Genomic DNA, 21,845 nt, shown 5'->3' with positions numbered 1-21,845 from the left:
GAGAGAGAGAGAGGGGGCGCGAGAGAGAGAGAGGGGGCGCGAGAGAGAGAGAGGGGGCGCGAGAGAGAGAGGGGGCGCGAGAGAGAGAGGGGGCGCGAGAGAGAGAGGGGGCGCGAGAGAGAGAGGGGGCGCGAGAGAGAGAGGGGGCGCGAGAGAGAGAGGGAGAGAGAGAGGGGGCGCGAGAGAGAGAGGGGGCGCGAGAGAGAGAGGGGGCGCGAGAGAGAGAGGGGGCGCGAGAGAGAGAGGGGGCGCGAGAGAGAGAGGGGGGCGCGAGAGAGAGAGGGGGCGCGAGAGAGAGGGCGAGAGAGAGAGGGCGAGAGAGAGAGGGCGAGAGAGACAATAGTAGCAAACCATTGACCTAAAAGGAAGAAATACCCTGCCAAGGAATTAGCTTCCAATTCCAGTGCTACAGCGTCACCAGACTGGAAACAATGATGCCAATGCCCAGTAACCTGAGCACGATGGCCACGGAGACTGGTGGTTGGGATATCATCGCTTCTAATCTGGGGGAGACCACAAGGTGACAGCTCTGGAGCAGAGAGCGGATTCCTGGGGTGGGCACATGGTCTTCGCCTGATGACTCACAGCAGATACCACCTTTAATGGTTAGATTGGAGACCTCCCCCCAGCACGGCAGACCAACTTTTGCTTACTTATCACTTCTCTACAACTTTACATCTTGGTACATATAGTAAGAAAAACACACAAAATGCTTCTTACAAAATCAACACGGTCCTCCGCCAACCAGTGGAAACATTTCAGAAACAGCAGAAGGGTGAAGAGGGCCACGAATCGTGGGCTGAAGTCATCCCTGAATACGGTGAAGGCCAGACACGTTTCTGTGACGGCATACCAGGAGCGCTCCAAGAGGTGCTGCAGCAGGACGACAAAGCAATCAGTGAGGTTATGAAGCAAGGGGGGGGATCTGGATACAATAATAAGGGTCCTGGCGATGGAACATCACAGCAATGGAAAAATAGGAGTTTGTGTAATGAACAATAGCACGAAAACCATCAACAATTCAGAATTTACTGCATTTTTCAGATTATAAAATGCACTCTTCCTCCCAAAAAATTGGGACGAAAATGAAGGGGTGCATCTTATAATCCGAATGCATCATACCAGACGGTGGTGGAGAGGGGTCGCAGGAGGCAGGTGCTCTGCTGGGGCCTGCAGGGCAATTCTGAAAATGTCAGCGGTGCGGGGGTTCAAATAATGGAGCCTGGAGGTGGAGCGTGCACAGATAGATCTCTCGGTTCAAGATCTCATCTCCGCAGGCGCCGCCTCCGGCCTATTGATCTGATCGATTGAAAATGGTGCGTGTACGCAGATGAGATTTCAACCAGAGCTCAATCTGCGCATGTGCCAAATCCGGGGGCCATTTCTTTGACGCCCGCACCGCTGACATTTTCCGGAAGTTGCCTACCTCACAGCATCTGGGACACCCACCAGCCACAACATCACCCTGCTCCACCACTGCTGCTGCCTACTGTGACCCCGCTCCACCACCATTGTCATCTACACCCCTGTAAGAGACCACTGGATTGTAAGACTCCAATTTTGTGTCCATAGATTCCATACAGACCTATTAATCTTTATGGTTACATATTAAGAACATATCCTCTGTGTTGTGCAATCCTGCAGCCACGCTCCCCTCTATCCTCCCCTACTTAATGCCAGATAATTAGGGGGGGCGCATATGGAAGAGAAAAGGACAGGCTCACATTGTACACAGGGCTGGTTTGTCACCCCAGGGACCAATAGCTCTGCATAGGCGCTGTATACATTTGTAATTGATTTTAGAGCTCCAAAGCAGAAAAAAATAAAAAAAAATGAAACAATTTTCCAAGTAGTTTTTAGATTCATTTATATATATATATATATTGTGAGACTCATGTGGGTTTAGTGGATGAGGGCAGGTATATCTCACCCCGGTATCGGTCCTATGTGACTTAGCCTGGCCAGGATCACCTGGCTACTAATGGATTAATGGGAGGTGAAGGACGGAGGTAAAAGGAATCTGGGAAGTTGGGGGAGGGTCTCCATCTGGGAACACAGTAAGCCTGTCTGTGTAGGAGACACTTGTGAGGAGCAGTGCCTGATGTTTGTATGGTTTAGCTGGAAGGGAGAAGCCCTCCAGTTGGTAGTTAGGATAACACCGTGTATAGTTAGTGCCGGACAGGCAAGGATTTATTTTGTTGGTGTTTTTTTTCTTTTTGTTTATGCTTCACTGCAATAAACCTGACCAAGCGTCAGTTACACCTTGAATTCGGCTGTCTGCCTGAGGTGAATACGTGTCCTTTGAACCCAGCAAAGGCGATCCCGGAGCGTGTTATCACATTGTGGTGGAGAATGCGGGCAGCACGTTACAGCGCATCATAATGGATGACGTGGTGAAAGCGCTGGTACAATCCGCAGCTGTGCAGCAAGAGGCAAATCGCTTGATGTCGGCACAGTTGAAGGAACTGGTGGAATCGACGGTTAAAGACCGCCAACTTTTGCAGCAGGTGGCGCAGCGTCTGGCGACCGTACCGGAGAGTAATGCGGAGGCTGACCAGAGGGTGATTCATGTGAGTCGGTGCTGGCAGAAATTAACCACAGAGGACGATGTGGAAGCTTACCTGACCACGTTTGAACGGACGGCGGAGCGGGAAAAGTGGCCAAAGGAGCGATGGGCCGACTTGCTTGCACCGTTTCTGGCAGGTGAGGCACAAAAAGCCTACTTTGATCTTGAGCCTGAAGCAGCGCATGACTTTGATAAACTAAAAGCCGAGATCCTTGCCCGGCTGGGAGTGACGACGGCCGTGCGAGCACAGAGAGTTCATCAATGGACTTATCAGCCCGATAAACCACCGCGGTCACAGATGTTTGACCTCATTCACTTGACCAAGAAATGGCTACAGCCCGAGGTTCTGACGGCGCCAGAGATGGTACAAAGAATCGTTCTTGATAAATACCTAAGAGCTCTACCGCCATCTCTGAAGAGGTGGGTAAGCCATGGAAACCCCACGACAGCGGATCAGCTAGTGGATCTAGTGGAGCGTTATTCCTTGGCAGAAGGACTTATGGACGATGCTACACATCCTCGCTCTTCCCCTTCTCGACGAGGATCTGGTAAGACTGTTCCAGGGTCATGGGGAGGAGGAAAATATCCTAAGGCAGTGGAGGAGGAAAACAGGACTGCTGGCCCTGTGAGGGCTAAGGTGCCAAACTATGGTCTTAGCAAGGGGCCTGTGAGGTGTTTCCGCTGCCAGGAGGCGGGCCACATTGCTGCAAACTGTCCAGTAACTGCAGAACCGATGCAGTGTGATGTCACAGACTTTGAAAAACGCAGGGCTATGGTTGCACGGGTAGTGTGTGTTGCTGCATGTCAAGGCGGTATGAAAAAACACCTGTGTGAAGTGTCCATTGATGGCAATACTGTTGTTGCACTATTAGACTCGGGAAGTGTGGTGACTCTGGTAAAGGCCAGTCTGGTGGCAGTCCCGATGGGACCGTCAGATAAATTTTCTGTGACATGTGTGCATGGAGACACCTGCTCGTACCTCACAACGGTCTCCTGCATTACTACGCCCTATGGGTCTGTGCATCATAAGGTGGGACTAGTACCAGCACTATTGCATGATATCATTTTGGGCAGGGATTTTCCCCACTTCTGGCAGTTGTGGGAGAACCAATTAGTACCCCAGGGTAGCCGCACGGATGATCCTTCTCCCACACCTTGTGTGGGCCCGGAGCCACTAGAGGATGCCCCACAAGAGGGTTCAGAGGAGGAATCCGCTGAAAACAACCCCCAGTTCCCCTTTTCAGTTCTGGCGGGTGATTCCGATGAACCCGGGGCAGAGGCGGACACGGGTGGCTGTCCCCCTTCCTCTTGGCTGAATTTGGAAGTCCAGAAAGATGACTTCCAAAGTGAGCAAATGAGAGATCCTACCCTTTCTCAGGCTATAAAAAATGTTAAAATGATAAACGGGGTGCAGGTGGATGCAGGTACTAGGCTGTCTTACCCCTACATGGCACTGGAGAATGACTTTCTCTATCAGATAGAGAAGAAGGGGGATGACACAGTACAACGATTGGTTGTGCCGAGAGCCTACAGGCGGAGAGTGCTGGACCTGGCACACGGACACATGATGGGGGGACACCTGGGGGTCCAGAAAACTATCGAAAGGATATTACACTGTTTTGTTTGGCCCGGCATGCATCACGATATTCGCACCTATTGCGAGTCTTGTCCTGACTGCCAAATCTCTGCGCCTAGGCCCCGTTTCTGTAGCCCCTTAGTACCTCTGCCTATCATCGAGATCCCATTTGAGAGAATTGGGATGGATTTAGTTGGACCCCTCCCCAAGTCTGCACGAGGACACCAGCACATCCTTGTCATCTTGGATTATGCCACTCGTTACCCCGAGGCCATCCCTTTGCGTAACACGGCCACCAAGACCATTGCCAAGGAGCTGGTCCATGTGTTTAGTCGGGTTGGTGTCCCAAAACAAATACTCACAGACCAAGGAACCCCCTTTATGTCTAAAGTAATGAAAGAACTCTGCAGGCTGTTACAAATAGCACAGTTACGCACCTCCGTGTATCACCCTCAAACGGACGGACTGGTCGAACGGTTTAACAAAACTTTGAAACAGATGCTCCGTAAGGCGATAGACAAGGACGGGAAGAACTGGGACTACTTACTCCCGTATTTGCTTTTTGCCATCCGGGAGGTGCCCCAGTCTTCCACCGGGTTCTCTCCTTTCGAGCTTCTGTACGCCCGACGTCCCCGTGGACTGTTAGATGTCGCTAAAGAAACCTGGGAGGGACAGGTCACCCCGTTCAAAAGCGTAATAGACCATGTAACCCAAATGCAGGACCGTATTGCGGCGGTGATGCCCATCGTTAAAGAGCATATGATACAGGCTCAAGGAGCACAGAAAAGGATTTATGATAGGGGGGCCAAGATCCGTACTTTTGCACCCGGAGATAGGGTGTTGATCCTGGTCCCCACGGCAGAAAGCAAATTTCTGGCAAAGTGGCAAGGCCCCTTTGAAATTAAGGAACGGGTGGGTGAGGTAAACTACAAAGTGTACCAGGCTGGTAAAAGGAAGCCTGAACAGATTTATCACGTGAATCTGATAAAACCCTGGAAGGACCGTCCAGCTCTGTCAGCAGGGCTGGCCCTTCCGGTCTGCAAGCAGACCATACCGGATGTCGGGACGGCGGAGACTCTGTCGGAGCGGCAAAAGACCGACGTCAAGCAGTTTGTAATCAACAATCACGAGTTTTTCTCGGAAAAGCCCGGGCAGACCACTCTCATTAAACATGACATCATAACAGAGCCTGGGGTAACAGTTCAGGTAAAGCCCTACCGAATACCGGAGGCTCGGCGGGAAGCTGTCTCCCGAGAAGTGAAGACCATGTTGGAGTTAGGTGTAATCGAGGAATCGCATAGCGCCTGGTCGAGTCCGATTGTGTTAATACCGAAACCAGACGGCTCCATTAGATTCTGCAATGACTTCAGGAGATTAAATGCGGTCTCCAAATTTGATGCATACCCTATGCCACGGGTCGATGAATTAATAGATCGGCTTGGAAAAGCCCGGTATATCACGACCCTAGACTTAACGAAGGGCTATTGGCAGATCCCGCTAACAGAGGCCGCTAAAGAGAAAACCGCGTTTTCTACACCGGAAGGTTTATACCAGTATGTGTATATGCCGTTTGGATTACACGGGGCACCGGCAACCTTTCAAAGGTTGATGGACCGAGTCCTGAGGCCCCATAGGCAGTATGCTTCTGCGTATTTGGATGACATAGTCATTTACAGCCTGGACTGGGAGACGCACCTCCAGAAACTAGAGGCTGTGATTGAGGACCTGCGGGAGGCGGGTCTAACAGCAAACCCCAAGAAATGTCATATCGGGCTGGAAGAAGCCCGGTATTTGGGATACGTAATTGGGAGGGGAATTGTTAAACCCCAGATTGACAAGATACAAGCCATTCAGAAATGGCCGCAACCAGTCAACAAGAAGCAGGTGAGAGCGTTTTTGGGAATAGCTGGCTACTACCGACGGTTCATTCCCAATTTCGCGGCTACCGCTGTTCCCCTGACGGACCTTACCAAAGGGAAAGACTCTGTCATGATCAAATGGACCACGGCAGCCGAAGAAGCCTTCCATAACTTAAAACTAGCTCTTTGCTCTCAACCTGTGCTAATGACTCCTGACTTCCGCAGCGAGTTCGTGGTCCAAACGGACGCTTCTGATGCCGGTATAGGGGCTGTATTGTCACAACTGAAGGACGGAGAGGAACATCCGGTCCTTTATCTTAGTCGGAAACTTAATAAGCATGAACGCAACTATGCCATAGTGGAAAAAGAATGCTTAGCCATTAAGTGGGCTCTAGAGTCCCTTAAATATTACTTGATAGGAAGGAAGTTCCGGCTGATCACTGACCATGCCCCTCTCAAGTGGATGCACTTGAATAAGGAACGGAATGGCCGAGTGACCCGGTGGTTCCTTGCACTTCAGGCCTACCGTTTTACAGTGGAGCACCGCCCGGGGGTGCGGATGGGGAATGCTGATGCCCTGTCTCGTGTGCACTGTTTTGTGGGTGCTGTTGCTCAGCTGCAGTGGTCTGAGCAGAGGGGGGGGATATGTGAGACTCATGTGGGTTTAGTGGATGAGGGCAGGTATATCTCACCCCGGTATCGGTCCTATGTGACTTAGCCTGGCCAGGATCACCTGGCTACTAATGGATTAATGGGAGGTGAAGGACGGAGGTAAAAGGAATCTGGGAAGTTGGGGGAGGGTCTCCATCTGGGAACACAGTAAGCCTGTCTGTGTAGGAGACACTTGTGAGGAGCAGTGCCTGATGTTTGTATGGTTTAGCTGGAAGGGAGAAGCCCTCCAGTTGGTAGTTAGGATAACACCGTGTATAGTTAGTGCCGGACAGGCAAGGATTTATTTTGTTGGTGTTTTTTTTCTTTTTGTTTATGCTTCACTGCAATAAACCTGACCAAGCGTCAGTTACACCTTGAATTCGGCTGTCTGCCTGAGGTGAATACGTGTCCTTTGAACCCAGCAAAGGCGATCCCGGAGCGTGTTATCACAATATATATATATATATATATATATATATATATATATATATATATATATATATATATATATATTTTTTTTTTAGATGCATTGAAGCAATTAAAAGAAAATGGTTGCAAACGTAGAAATATCACTTAAAGGAAACGGATGGGTCATATTTGGCAGCCGCCACTAAACAGTCTCATAGGTCAACACCATCAATGTAGTGGAAAATTCCTTTAAAAGAGCCTAGTACTTTTCTCTAAAGGAAATGCATGGTTGCTGGGTAGTGTATGGCCTGTGGTCCTGATTGCTACATTCTTAGTGAGATGATGTATCAATAAAACAGTCACTCTTAAAAGCTTAAAAAGGGAATGTTTCAGAATGTGACCCCGCTCCAACACCACTTCCGCCCCCTCCTCAAGTACCTGCGATACAGTAAAGCCGCAAAAAGTGAACCGAGATATAGCGGGAGATGACTGCACATATTAATTCAAGCACTGATTTCTCAGTAACGGACCAACCATGTATGGCTGCACATATTTTAGAAAGACCTAAGTACACACAGTGTGTGTGTGTGTGTGTGTGTGTGTGTGTCAGATTAGGTCACTGATGACTGTCAATCTGGCTTCCTACACGTGTAATAATTCACTATGGCGCCGTTACTTTGAATCATCGGTCAGGCTTTGATTTGCAACCACATTAAGCTGGTGAGACGTCGGTCTTAGGCCTCTTTCACGCATCCATGAAAATCATGCACGTTTTTCACAGATGTGTCAAAGGTGCGTATTGCCTTCCTTGTGCCGTGTTTATGGCACACGTGTGTTCTCCGTGTGCTATCTGTGATAACACATGGAGAACGGGAACTTTCTGCTTACCTGTCCCTGGCGTTGCTGTCCATGGTGCTGATCTTTGGTCTCCGGTCCTGCCAATTCCCCGCTGTTGCTGCTTCCGGTCCGCAGTGGAGTGAATATGCAATGAGGGCGGATTGGAAACAAGTGACAGCAGCGGCAGAGACAGCAGGGCTGGAGAAGGTAAGTATAGAAATTCTTTTTTATTTCACAGGCACGTGTGTTTTCTCCAGAGCATGTCACACGGATCACATCTGTGCGGTCCGTGTTACACCCGTGATGCTGGAGAAAAACGGACATGTCTGCGTATGGAGCACACGTATGTTCCACACGTACACACGGTCCATGGCAAAACATGCACATGAGCGCAGACCCGTTGATTTTAATGAGTCTACGTGTGCCGTGTCTCCGGCACGTGGGGAAACGGACCAAACACGTACTGGAGACACGGACGTGTGAAGGAGGCCTTAGATGGATGTGTGATCTGATTAACCACAGTGACCCCTTATAAGAGACTCTGTTATTCCTTGACCTCACCGTAGTAATTAATGAGCCTCCAATGAGTTGGAATCATCAACCTAGATTATAAAAGGAATCGTTTCCAACCTGTATAAAATCGGCTGCGAGTATAAAAGCGCAGAACAACAATCACTGGATCAGAAGATGGATCTTCACAAAATCTGGCATGTAAGCTCGTTAAACCCAACCCGATCCCGAGCTCACAAATCCCATAATCCCGGCTACAAAGCTTACCTCCATCTCCGCTGCTCTCAGCTGACCAAAAAACACTTTGCCCATGAACTTGCCCAGTAGGAAGACCAGGACGAATGCCTGTATATACAGCACCTGCGGGAAGGGGGAAAAGAACACTAGTTATAAGTACAAGCCAGTTATTCTATGTAGATCTGCACCAACATGGAGGCAGGACATCGATCAAAGCGTCTGCACGCATTATTCGGGGGCCCAGCAAAGCTGTAGGACAACTTCTAAGGACGATGGATTGTCTAGACTGTGACACTTGGATGTCTGATCCAAGGCCGGTCCCTGGTGGCTTCTCTAGCTGTTAGTAGTGATGAGCGAGCACTACCATGCTTAGGTGGTTGATACTCGTAATGAGAGGATGGACGCTTGAATGGGCGCAACTCGAGTGCCCCAATATAAAGGAAGTCACTGGGGAACTTAAGCATTTTTCTGAAGATCTCCTGGAAAAAATGCTTGAGCTCACCATTGACTTGGGTATTCAAGTCACACCCATCCGAGCATCCAACTGCTCATTACGAGTACCGAGCACCCGAGCATGGTAGTGCCCGCTCATCACTAGTTACGAGTACCCAAGCATGGTAGTGCCCGCTCATCACTAGTTACGAGTACTGAGCACCTGAGCATGGTAGTGCCCGCTCATCACTAGTTACGAGTACTGAGCACCTGAGCATGGTAGTGTCCGCTCATCACTAGTTGTCAGGATTCTCGCGCGACACACATGTATGGCATGGCGTGACCTGTCAATCAAGTGTCGTGAGGCCAGCCTCTTGGACTAGTCAACCAAGCTGTATGGTCCAGAGCCAACTTCCATCTATGAACCATGATGTACTGACTGGACCAGAACTCAGCAAGTTGTGCGTCACAGTCTATATTAGAATACACAGATATGTGAAACGGACCTAGTACCGATCAAGAGGTTTCAAGGTTTGGTTATAGAAACATAGTACAATATCTAGGATCGTGCCATTGCATTACTTACAGCCATACTGGGACTTGATTTGGTCAGATACACAACGGTCGGGTAGAACTGGTGCTTGAGGTAATAAGCGTGAGCCACCACTGCGGCTGTAAGAGCCAAGCTGGCCCCCGCCATCACGGCTGTCCTCATCTTGGCGGTCAACGGAGGGGCGGGACCCTGTGCAAAACAAGAAACTTAATACTTTATGTACTTTACGATCATCAGTGACAGGTTAGACAAGGTTTACCTAAAGCCAAACAAACCAGTTGCACGCTGACGGATACATTTATAGTGGTAACCTTCCAAGGTAAACTCCGAAACTCTGCACTGAGCAGGTAATCAGCCACCACAGACTGTACAAGGTGAAGTAACTATTCTCTTAAGGTCATAGGAAGCTGAAAGAAGTGATACCGCGATATGTGAGATCAGTTATCTTATTCTGGAGAAATCCATGTTTTTCTTATATGCAAATGAGGTGCTCAGATCTATGGAGCAGACATAGATCTCCCCGGGAATCTGCCTCCAGAGCTTATATTAAATGAAAGGGGGCGTTACTATTGTGAGACATGTAATGACTGACAGTCTGCTCTCCGGATCTGTAGGTCTCACACTAGAGAGCAGACTGTCAGTCACATGCAAAGCTACCTTTCATGTAAAATAATCTCTGGAGTCAGATTCTCAGGGAGACCTGTATCTGGCCCATAGATCTTCACAGCTCATTAACATACAATATAAGAAAAAAAAAAATGTCAAGTTCTTGCTTTTATTTTATTCCTGCTGTATCCTGTTTTTGTTTTTTTTTTTTTTAAAAAAAAAAAGGGAAACTGTCACCACTTTTTTGGCGTATAAGCTGTGGCCATCACCACCGGGCTCTTATATACAGCATTCTAACGTGCTGTGTGTAATATATATATATATATATATATATATTATATATATATATATAAAGCCCAGGCCACTGTGTAGAACATAGAACATTTTATAATACTTACCTAATGGTCACGCGGTTGGCCATATGGGTGTCTCCTTCTTCTGAAGCCACGGTGCATGACGGGTCCGACGTCATCCACACTCGCCGGCATTCAGGTCCTGAGCAGGGCAGATCAAAAGTATTGTAGTGCGCCTGCGCAGGACCGGCGAGTGTGTATGACGTAGACGCGTCATGCACCCAGGCTTCAGAAAGAGGACGAAGATGGCCGAAAGAGGAGGCGCCGACACCGGAGACACCCATATGGCCAACTGCGCGACCGTTAGGTAAGTATTATAAAGTGTTTTTTAAGTTCTCACAGTGGCCTGGGCTCTTATATATAGCATGTTAGAATGCCATATATAAGAGCCCGGTGGTGGTGGCCGCAGCTTATACGCCAAAAAAGTGGTGACAGGTTCCCTTTAAATCCACCATATGTTCCCAGGAATATGGCCTTGCTATTTAGTAATATTTATGGTTTTACAAGGGGGTGTGGCTTACAGGATCCTCTAGGGCGTGTCTTTAGGCTACTCTGTATTATAACCCTGTGAGCGCCACCCTTTTGGTAAAGACCATAACATTATCAAATAAAAAAGCCCTGATCGTAAATCATGTTGGATTTTTAACACCCCCCTCATAAAACAAACAAACCCAGAATGCTCAGTGGAAATTAAGTAAGAGCCAAAACTGGACACTTTTGACCTGATGTCAGGTCCTCATTAAGCATGTATTCTCAAATGGCACATGCCAGTAACATAGTTACACCCACAAAGCTTTGAGAAGATGAGAATAGAAAACTAAATGGGATATGCACTTAAGGGTCTGTCAGCAAAGAACGACTGTTCAAACCAAGCACAGGTCCTGTGTGCATCTTGGTGTGGCCCAAACATTTAAGTACATCTTCCCATCATCTCCTCCCTTCCCTGGCTCTATGAAGCTAGAGCTGTCAATCAAAGAAGTGGGGAGGACGGAGATGAAGGGGAAAAAGTGAGGTGGGAAGGTGCATTTAAATGCTTGGCCCACAATGATGCACTGAATGCCTATACTTTGCTAGAACAATCATTCTGTGCTGACAGTCCTATTACAGCAACCCCCATTGGTAAGAAGACAGCTGATCACTGGGTATCCCACTGCTCGGACCCCCTTAGCTGTAAATTGTAGCAAAAACTGGTAGAAAGTGCTAAATTCCCCTGCAGCGCTCCCACAGGAAAACAGATGCATTACATGATTTAGGTTTATTAAAGAGACATCCACAGTAGTCACTATCTCCCCAGCTGATTAATGATGGCTGCACATGAGGACCTCCCCTCTATTAATGCAACATCCCCAAGAAAGATATATATAAAATTGGTTGTCCAAACCAGATAACCCCATTAAAAGGTTACATAGATATAAAGACTGGTCTCCCATTGATGAGTCCGGATAGCTGATGGCAAGCAGCGAATATTACTCTACCTGACTCAAGCCACTCCCATTTAGGACATGGCCATAAGTAATGAGCGAGCGTGCCGATCGAGCTTGGTGCTCGATCGAGTATCAGGGTGCTCAAGACGCTTGGTGCACAATCGATTATCTTGTTGGGGCATGGCGAAGAGGCAGAGCGGGGGGGAAAGCGATGAAGAGGCAGAGCGGGGGGGGAAAGCGACGAAGAGGCAGAGCGGGGGGGGAAAGCGACGAAGAGGCAGAGCGGGGGGGGGGGGGAAAGCGACGAAGAGGCAGAGCGGGGGGGGGAAAGCGACGAAGAGGCAGAGCGGGGGGGGAAGCGACGAAGAGGCAGAGCGGGGGGGGGAAGCGACGAAGAGGCAGAGCGAGCGGGGGGGAAGCGACGAAGAGGCAGAGCGGGGGGGGGGGAGGGGGGGAAGCGACGAAGAGGCAGAGCGGGGGGGGGGGAAAGCGACGAAGAGGCAGAGCGGGGGGGGGGGGAAAGCGACGAAGAGGCAGAGCGGGGGGGGGAAAGCGACGAAGAGGCAGAGCGGCGAAGAGGCAGAGCGGCGAAGAGGCAGAGCGGCGAAGAGGCAGAGCGGCGAAGAGGCAGGCGTTCCAGAAAAATGCTCGCATTCCCCATTGACTACCATTATACCCGGTACACAAGTCGAGCCCCTTTGCGCGTCTGACTGCTTATTATGAGTACGGAGCACAGTAGTGCTTGCTCATCACCAATGGTCATTTATCTGAACCACTGCCAGGTTACATAACATTTCCCCTGTAGCAAGGAACAGCAAGCTGCATAATGCACGAAAACATGAGGGTCTCATGGGGTCTCTCTGATTAGAGGAAATGTCTGAGGAGGTAACGCCTTTAAAAAAACTGCACTATTACTTATCTGCCAAATCTGCACATGTATGGTCAATCCCAGCACAGTGCCCACACTCACATTACACATGACAGTCAGCATCCCAACACCCCATGAAGTAATCCCATAAATCTAAGACCACCCCGATATCCCCCAATAAGGTGTAGATGCAGCGAGCACCATGAAGGAGCAGTCTGGGCAGTGGCCGCTTGCTGTGACAATACTGACTTCACCAGAGCATGACGAGCACGCACCTGCAGGACACATCTGCTGACAGGATGCCTCCACGGCTGACTACATATATTTAGCATCATTTTTATAAGATCTGTCCCAGTGTTCTATTCAATGTCCCCAGTATCAGCAAAGTCATCCATCGCGTAGTGCAAGAAGCAGGAACACGCAAAATGCAAAAGGGATGGTGAGATACTATGGGGGTTCAACCAGAATATATTCTCAGAGTTGTCTACTTAAAGGGAAACAGTCACCAGGTTTTTGCTCCCCCATTTCTGAGAGCAGCATAATGTAGGGGCAGAGACCCTGATTCCAGCGGTATCACTTACTAAGCTGTTTGCTATCATTCTGATAAAATCACTGTTTTCTCTGCTGCAGACCTAGGAGTTATGCAGATCTCATGAATATGCTGGAATGATAATCTTCTGCTGATTAAACAGTGATTTCATCACAACTACACTAAGCAGCTCAGTAAGTGACATCGCTGGAATCAGGGTCTCTGCCTCTATGTTATGCTGCTCTCAGATTAGGTGACAAAAACTTGGTGACAGATTCCCTTTAATAGAAACATAAAACAAATTACATCAAAAGTTGCAACAAAGTCACAAAACCTTCATAATACATTTTATATAAAAACATACGAATGGTGCAAACTATTCAGCAAAGAAATAAACCTTTACATGGTAAATAAGCACCTATACCTTGTGCCCCCCCACCCACCCCCCCACCTTTCCACTTCATTGTAGATTATAAGCCCTCACAAGCAGGGTTGTCTTTTTTTACTACTCTAATTATTGTATTTCCTATAACGGTTACTTGTTTGTATATGAACCTCCTGAATTGTACAGCGCTGCGGAATATGTTGGCGCTATAGAAAGATTTATTATTATTATAAACCGTAATTATATTAAATATCACCTCTGGATTATAAAAAAAAAAAACAAACAAACAAAAAAATAAAAATAATAATATTAAAAACAAATATTCTAAAAAAAAAAAAAAAAAACACAAACAAAAAATATTATTAAAAATGCCCATCAGCAGACAATGATCAGTGTGTATAACTACAAAAAAGAATGGCTGCTCAGTAAATGCATTTTGCACAGGGAATGACTGCTGATCTATAGGGGTTTTGCAGGCGATATATTGATTACGGGACCGCCGGCTGTAGGAGACGGATAGCGGTATGTTATAGGACAGGTATATAGCATAATGCATTTTATTTAGGCTGCATTTAGTCTGGTTTATCATATCCCTGCATATTATCCGGGTGCAATAGGCGGGCGGCACGGTGGCTCAGTGGTTAGCACTGTACGGTGGCTCAGTGGTTAGCACTGCAGCCTTGCAGCGCTGGGGTCCTGGGTTTAATTCCCACCAAGAACACCATCTGCAAGGAGTTTGTATGTTCTCCCCGTGTTTGCGTGGGTTTCCTCCGGGTTCTCCAGTTTCCTCCCACACTCCAAAGACATACAGATAGGGAATTTAGATTGTGAGCCCCAATGGGGACAGTGTTACCAATGTATGTAAAGCGCTGTGGAATTAATAGCGCTATATAAAAGGAATACAATTATTATTATAATAGACCAGCACACAGCACAGTTATTAGTAAATCTCCTTTCTTGCACCCGTGCTGCCGTCTATGGGCGCTGACTAATGACAGATACCTATTATCTGTCTAATAATTGGCTGCACAGTCTTAAATTTATCACCTAACGCTGCACTATTTTCCCATTTGATGACCATGTATCACAGGCAGCAGAGACGCCGGTCGCCACTGTTCACACATCGCAGATTCTTGCAGATATCGGCCATTACTGAGGGATTTCTATGATTATTACACCACGGACAGATGCAAACTGCCATTGCCAAATATCCCTAAAACCCTGCCCATATGTAGCTGAGATCTGTGCTTCTAACATCTGCAAATCAATGGGGAAGCAAGTACCAGCAAACACTACAGCATGTCCCATCCCATGTGCAGCACAGCAGTGCAGTAAAGTGCGCTCCCCTGAAGCTTTCATTTGCCCACACTTATCACAGACAAGCAGCATTACCCCAGCCAGTGACAGATGATCTGAGCTCTTCCCAGCTGTTGCTGTCACTAACACCCCAAAACAGGAAGAGGATAAGGCAACAGACACCTCACTTCCGCTTGGAATCATCCATTTGCACGCACAAAAAAAGGGGTGGCCATAACACAAAGTAATGTTCGAATTCATTCACATCGTAAAGTTCTGAATGTAAATTTAATATATAGTTAATATTGATCAAAAATGAATAGAATTTACATATTTAGAAGTATAAACTGCTGTCACAATTTAAGTACATTAACCCCTCTTTCTATACTGGTATCGTCCATCAAGTGCATTACCTTAAAGGAGCGTACCAACTAAACATTTGTATACAGGGGGGTTTACCTGAAACATCGGTGATTTCTGTTGCAGGACTCGTAACGTGTGCTCAGTCTGGAATGAGTTTACGAGATAAAGAGTGACTTTTCCGTCATGTCCACTGAAGTCTAGAAAAACACTTTGTTGGAGCCGCTTCTGTGCGTTCCTGACAGCTTTCCTGTGAATGTGGACCGTGGCTGCACATGATTGGTTAGGATACCAATTACTCAGCCAATAGGAAAAATGATAGAAGCTGCAGAGGCTGACGCGGTCCAATAGACGAAGAGAGGATTTCACTAGTTGCTAGGCAGATAATACTGTAGAGGTATTGATACAATGTGTCATGCACCTAATAGGGAGGTGCACAATTCTTTATTCTATTGTTTTCTGCCTCCTCTACTAATTAACAATGTACATTTACAAAGCAAAAAATATCATTTGTTTAAAGGTTTATTCCCAAAAAATCAAAATGTAGAATAGGGGATAGGTTACTGATCCTGGGTTCTGGGGGTTCTGGAACCCTTTAAGCCCTTTCTTTTGGACTCAATTTTTTATTTTCTTTTTCCAAGAGCCATAATTACTTTTTTATTATTATTTTTACGGGGCTTCAATTTTATTGGTATTACTTTGGGGAACATACAACGTTTGCTTTCCATTGCATTTTTTTTTTTTGGGGGGGGGGGGGGAGTGGAAGGAGAGGGGTTAAGGGTGGTAACTAAATTTCATAAATTCAGGCATTTCAATTTCTTTATGCCATTTACAGTATTGGGTAATGTAATATTTTGATAGATCAGACTTTCCACAGCAATACCAGATGTGTTTAGGTATTAAATACATTTTTTGGATTGGGAAAAGAGGGGTGTCTTAAACTTTTGATATGTTTCGTTTGCATGGTGTTTGCTATTTGCACGTTCCTTATAGGAACCCCTCTGCTGTTCCTTGGCATGTAGTTACCCGTGTTTCCCTTATTTTTTTGCACTAGGGCTAATTTTCGAGGTCAGGCTTATTTGGGGGACACAGGTTGGGGTAAGTTTACCCACCAAAATGCCCCCCAATCCTCCACAGAGAATCATACTTACCAGATTCTGGACATCTACGTAGCTCCCAGGTCCTCAGCGCACCCTCGCTGCAGGTTCTTGTTTTCTCCACAGTGGTCTGCCCCTGCTTCCGGTACTCTCACACACACATCACATACACATCCAGTGATACCACACTGCTTCCGGCAGAGAGGGGGACCTGCGACTGTGTGAACTTGAGGACCTGCGATGGAGCGCATTGAGGACCTGCAGTGGAGCGCATTGAGGACCTGTAGTGGAGCGCATCGAGGACCTGCAGTGGAGCTCATCGAGGACCTGGAGTGGAACGCATCAAGGACCTGCAGTGGAAATGCACACACACATCCGGTAATACTGCACTGCTCCGGAGACTTTGGACACTGTGGAATGAGAGGACCTGCTGCGGATCGCTTCGAGGACCTGGGGTGGAACGCTTCGAGGGCCTTCAGTGGAAGGCATCGAGAACCTGTGGTGGAATGCGTACAGACATCACACATACACACAGACCCCTCTGGTGATACCATACTGCTCCGGACACCTGGGACACTGTGGAATAAGAGGACCTGCGGAGGAACTCTTCGAAGACCTGTGGTGGAACACATTGAGGGCCTGCGGTGGAATGCTTCGAAGACCTGCAGTGGAACGTTTCGAGGACCTGTGGTGGAACGCCTCGAGGGCCTGCGGTGGAATGCACACACACACCAAACACACACACACATCTGGTGATACGGTACTGCTCCGGAGACCTGGAATGCTGTGAAATGAGAGGACCTGCAGTGGAACACTTCCATAACCTGTGGTGGAATGCTTCAAGGACCTGCGGTGGAGCATGTCGAGGGCCTGCTGTGGATCGTATTGATGCGTTTCACCACAGTTCCTCCCATTTGGCGTCTGGTGATTATGATTGCGGGATCTGTTTTCTCTCTTTTCGGGGTGTCTGATTTCTTTAATGAAGTGTCCTGCAGTATCTTTAAGGCTATGTGTGCACGTTGCGTACTAGCCCAGCACCGTAAAAGGTGCACTTCAGAGCGCAGCTGAAAAGCTCCGTTCTGAAGCGCATGGTGCCGGCGAGAACGTGCGCTCTGCCTGCAGCTCCTCCCATAGACAGAGCAGGGGCTGCCGGCAAAGCGCACGGAAGAAGTGACATGTCACTTCTTTTTACGCAGCGCTTCGGCAGCAGCCGAAGCGCTGCGCTCTAAAACGCCACGTGCGCACGGCCCCTGCACAATCTCCATAGACTGTGCAGGGGACGCAGGACGCATGCAGTTACGCTGCGCTACAAAGCGCAGCGTAACTGCATGAATTTACGCAACGTGCGCACATAGCCTAACTTTTTTTAGCTGCCTGGACATTTCATTACTGAACTGCAACTAGAGTTTATATTTAAGCCTTACTCCGAAAAAAGCCAAAAATTCCATTTAGGGCTCATTTTTGGGGAAACGTGGTATTTATGCCAGCCACAGCATCCCTTCTATACTTGACCCGTTAGGCTGTGTGCACACAGTGCGTTTTTATTGTGGGGTTTTTTTCCATGCGTTTTTACTTGTAGTTTTTCACAAATCTGCAAGAAAACCCTGACACCAACAAACTCAATGACAATCCTAAAGTCTTGTGCACACATTGAGGATCTTTTTCCTTGCAGATTTGGTTGCAGAAAAGATCTGCAGTATGTCCATTCTTTCTGTGATTTTGGCTGCGTTTACCCTATTGAAAGCAATGAAAAAAAATTAATTGGAAACGCATCAGAAAAATGCTGCAAAACGTGTGTTTTTCCCACCAAGAGATGCAGATTTGGTTCAGAAATTTCTGCAACCAAATCTGCAGCGTGTGCACATAGCCTTAAAGTGTCAATATTGGTGGTTGAGTAATAGCCGCAGGTACTCGGGTTTTTCCTGCTATTTGCACAATCCTGGGTGGATCACAATTCTGCAGATATTATACTGTTCAGACAGCGTTGTAAAATCCACTGTATCTCTAGCAGAAACAAGTTCAGGAAGCGATCCTTTACTCGAGCAGATTTTGTAAGAGTTTTCAGAAGCTATTTTGAAGTATTTATTTCTTTAGTCTTTTTTTTTTCTACAGGGTTTTGATTTGCCAGATTCAATCAGGATCTGTCTCAATGACATGAAATGCACTCTTTTTCCACCCCCCACCGGGCGTAGTTCAAAACCTTTTGTGCACATGTTCAGTATTTGGTGAGGTTTTTTTTACCTCATTATTATAAAAGGGAACTTGTCACCAGGTTTTTCCCTTATGAGCTGCGGCCACCACCAGTGAGCTCTTATATACAGCGTTCTAGAATACTGTATATAAGAGCCCAGGCCGCACTATATAATGTAAAAAACAGCATTATTATACTCACCTAGGGGGAGGTCCGGTCCGATGGGTGATGCTGCTCTTGGTCCGGCGCCTCCTCCATCTTTTGCGATCGCCGTCCTCCTGCCCAGCCCCGTGTGGAGACCTCCATTGCACTCTTGCGCATGCGCATATCAAACCATTCCAGTGCGCATGCGCGGGCGGTCTTTGACCTTTCCTCGCAAGTGCGTATTACAGTACTTTGCTCTGCCCTCAGCATGGCAGATCAAAGTGTGCATGCGCAGGAGCCGCAATGTGAATGACATAGGATGCATCATGCACACATGGTTGGGCAGGTGGACACCGATAGCACAAGTTGGAGGAGGCCCCGGACCAAGCACAGTGACACCCATCGGACCGGATCACCCCCCAGGTGAGTATAATCAAAGCTCTTTCTTATGTTCTACAGAGCAGCCTGGGCTCTTATAAACAGTATTCTGGAATGCTGTATATAGCCTGAAACACATGTCCGGAAAAAACACGTGCTTGTCTTGCGGTCCGTTTTTCGGGTCCATGTTCCATTTTGGATGTCCGTTTCTCAGGTACGTGTGACATCAGTGTGATGGCGTATGCTTGCCGTGCGTGCGTGTTGAATGTCCGTGTATGTGTGAGATACGTACGTGTCATGTCTGTGTGTCTTGAGCCGTTTCACTATTTTTAAAAAAAAAAAAAGACACACAGACGGTACGGTAAACACACGTCCGTGTCACGTACGTGCAGACACGGACCCATTGACTTTAGCAGGTCTGTGTCTGCGTGATGCCGGCGAAAGGCGGACATGTCATCTGTGTTAAAAAACGCACACACTGACACACGTTCCGTGTGGCTTTACGTGTGTGTGCCTGTTAACCTATGGTAACATTGCTGGTACGTGCAAAAACGTACCAAACACATACCACGTGCAAAAACGTACCAAACACGTACCGGCGGCACGGATGTGTGTTACAGGCCTATAAGAGCTCAATGGTGGTGGCCACAGCTTATGAGGGAAAAACCTGGTGACAGGTTCCCATTATGCCAAAACCAGGAGTGGGTGATAAATGCAGAAGTGGTGCCCGTGTTTCTATTCTACTTTTCCTCCGATTGCCCACTCCTGGTTTTGGCTACAAATACTGAGGTAAAAAACTCACCAAATACTGAATGTGTGCAGAAATTCAACAACAAAACTCCCCAAACGCTGATGGTGGGAATGCGGCCTACAGCGCTGTGCGGAAAACACCTCAAATACTCTTTTGAAGGATCTGCCTGTTTATTTCTATGGTGCTATTTTGTTATGGCTTTTTTCCCCCTAGTGGACAAAATAGTAACATCGTGATTCAAGTTAAAAAAAAAAAAAAAAGTCCCATAGTCAGAAAGTGCATTGAAAACCTCCCACAAAGAAAGCGGCAAAATATTGTTTTTAATTCAGATTTTTTTTAGCTTAAATCTCCTAGAGAATGTATTTAAGAAAAAAAAAATGCAATATCAGCCGTGAGGTTTTGTGTCCCCGCCCTATTCATGTAGCATTTTTCTGAAGCAGTTTTTTTGGGGAACCAAGACAAAACTAATGCTCTGCTGACAAGTCTTCCTTTTGGAAATGATGAAGTGAAGCCCTGATCCGCTTTTTTTTATTTTTTTTTTTGCTTAAATTTGCAACATTTTTGTAATGTGATTTATCCACAATTCTGAAAAAAGTTGTAAAATTCTTGCTCAGGTTATAGTCACAAACAGTGGGTGCAGGCACTGCCAAATGCCAGGGCATAGGGGCAGCAACATGGAGGATAGAAGAACAGCCAGCTCCCTGCTCAAGCAAGCACTGATTACCCGTCCTGATCGATTAGCCCTCCCTGATCGATTAGCCCTCCCTGATCGATCGATTAGCCCTCCCTGATCGATTAGCCCTCCCTGATCGATCGATTAGCCCTCCCTGATCGATTAGCCCTCCCTGATCGATTAGCCCTCCCTGATCGATTAGCCCTCCCTGATCGATTAGCCCTCCCTGATCGATTAGCCCTCCCTGATCGATTAGCCCTCCCTGATCGATTAGCCCTCCCTGATCGATTAGCCCTTCCTAATCAGCTATCGGACACACCCCCACGCTCCAGCTGTAAGCGATATGATTGGCTAGCACTGGGCGGCGTATAAAAGGAGCCTCAGCGCAGAGGGGCGGGATCCTCACTCCTGATCAGCCTTCGGACGGGAGGCAGGGTGGGTCACAAAGCCTCCCTTTGCTGGTTACTCCCTCTGCTCAGGTCAGTGGGTGCGCCACATGCTGGACGTGCTGCTCCTTTTCTGGCTCACTGGTTGTTCTCTCATGGTGGCTGCTGGGCTTCCCGGCTTGTGCTCAGCTGCAGGTGGAGCTGTAGTGTCTCTGCTGCAGGTGGAGCTGTAGTGTCTCTGCTGCTGGTGAGCACCAGGTTCTATGCACTGTATAGCATTTGGCTCCTCCTACAGGGTGGGTGTGGCCTGTGTAGGCTCCTCCTTCTTGTTCACCCCATATATATCATGCCTGCGATCAGGATCGCCCACTAGTACTTGGATAGAGGATGTGTGAGGCCCCTGTAATCTGGGGTTCATTTTTTCTAAGTCTGTGGACACTTGACAACAGTCTCCTTCTGTTGGTAGTGTCATGGCCTCTGTGTTGGCAGCTGAGGTCTGTGGTGCTGTATGGATCCTTGTTTGTGTAGGGGGAGGAAGAAAATTCTCTTGGGGGAAGGGGGGGGGGGTAGGTGGGCTTGTTATAAAGCAGATCCTAATGGAATCTGCTCCAGATTTGGCACCAGCGAATCTAAAGGCTAAAAAAAGACCCTCCAGGGGGTGGTGTTGGGGGGTGATCTATTGGTATGGTCTAATCTGTATTACTGGTGCACATGGACCTTGTAGTCCCACATGGTACCAATGCCTAAAATTTGTTACCTCCATTTTCAGACCAGC

General features: G+C 47.8%; 1 protein-coding gene across 2 annotated transcripts in view; it reads right to left on the bottom strand.

Annotated features, from left to right (window-relative positions):
• The window catches only part of SYVN1 (synoviolin 1), a 62,471-nt gene extending 46,762 nt beyond the window's left edge, over positions 1-15,709 (bottom strand). Inside the window, exons 1-4 of one of the 2 annotated variants that reach the window (XM_075326726.1) lie at positions 15,550-15,709; positions 9,663-9,818; positions 8,675-8,767; positions 721-873 (exon numbers count right to left, since the gene is read on the bottom strand). In XM_075326726.1, the coding sequence (XP_075182841.1) occupies positions 721-873; positions 8,675-8,767; positions 9,663-9,818; positions 15,550-15,558 (411 nt within the window). In that variant the 5' untranslated portion in view covers positions 15,559-15,709. Of the gene's footprint in view, positions 1-720; positions 874-8,674; positions 8,768-9,662; positions 9,819-15,186; positions 15,247-15,549 lie in introns of those variants that run through there. The other variant, XM_075326727.1, reaches the window with a different exon arrangement.
• Between the last annotated feature and the right edge of the window lie 6,136 nt (positions 15,710-21,845).

The sequence above is a fragment of the Anomaloglossus baeobatrachus genome, chromosome 10 (assembly GCF_048569485.1).
Source record: "Anomaloglossus baeobatrachus isolate aAnoBae1 chromosome 10, aAnoBae1.hap1, whole genome shotgun sequence".
Classification (NCBI taxonomy): domain Eukaryota; kingdom Metazoa; phylum Chordata; class Amphibia; order Anura; family Aromobatidae; genus Anomaloglossus; species Anomaloglossus baeobatrachus.
Note: the sequence above shows the minus strand (reverse complement) of the source record. Positions and strands in the feature narration are given on the sequence as shown.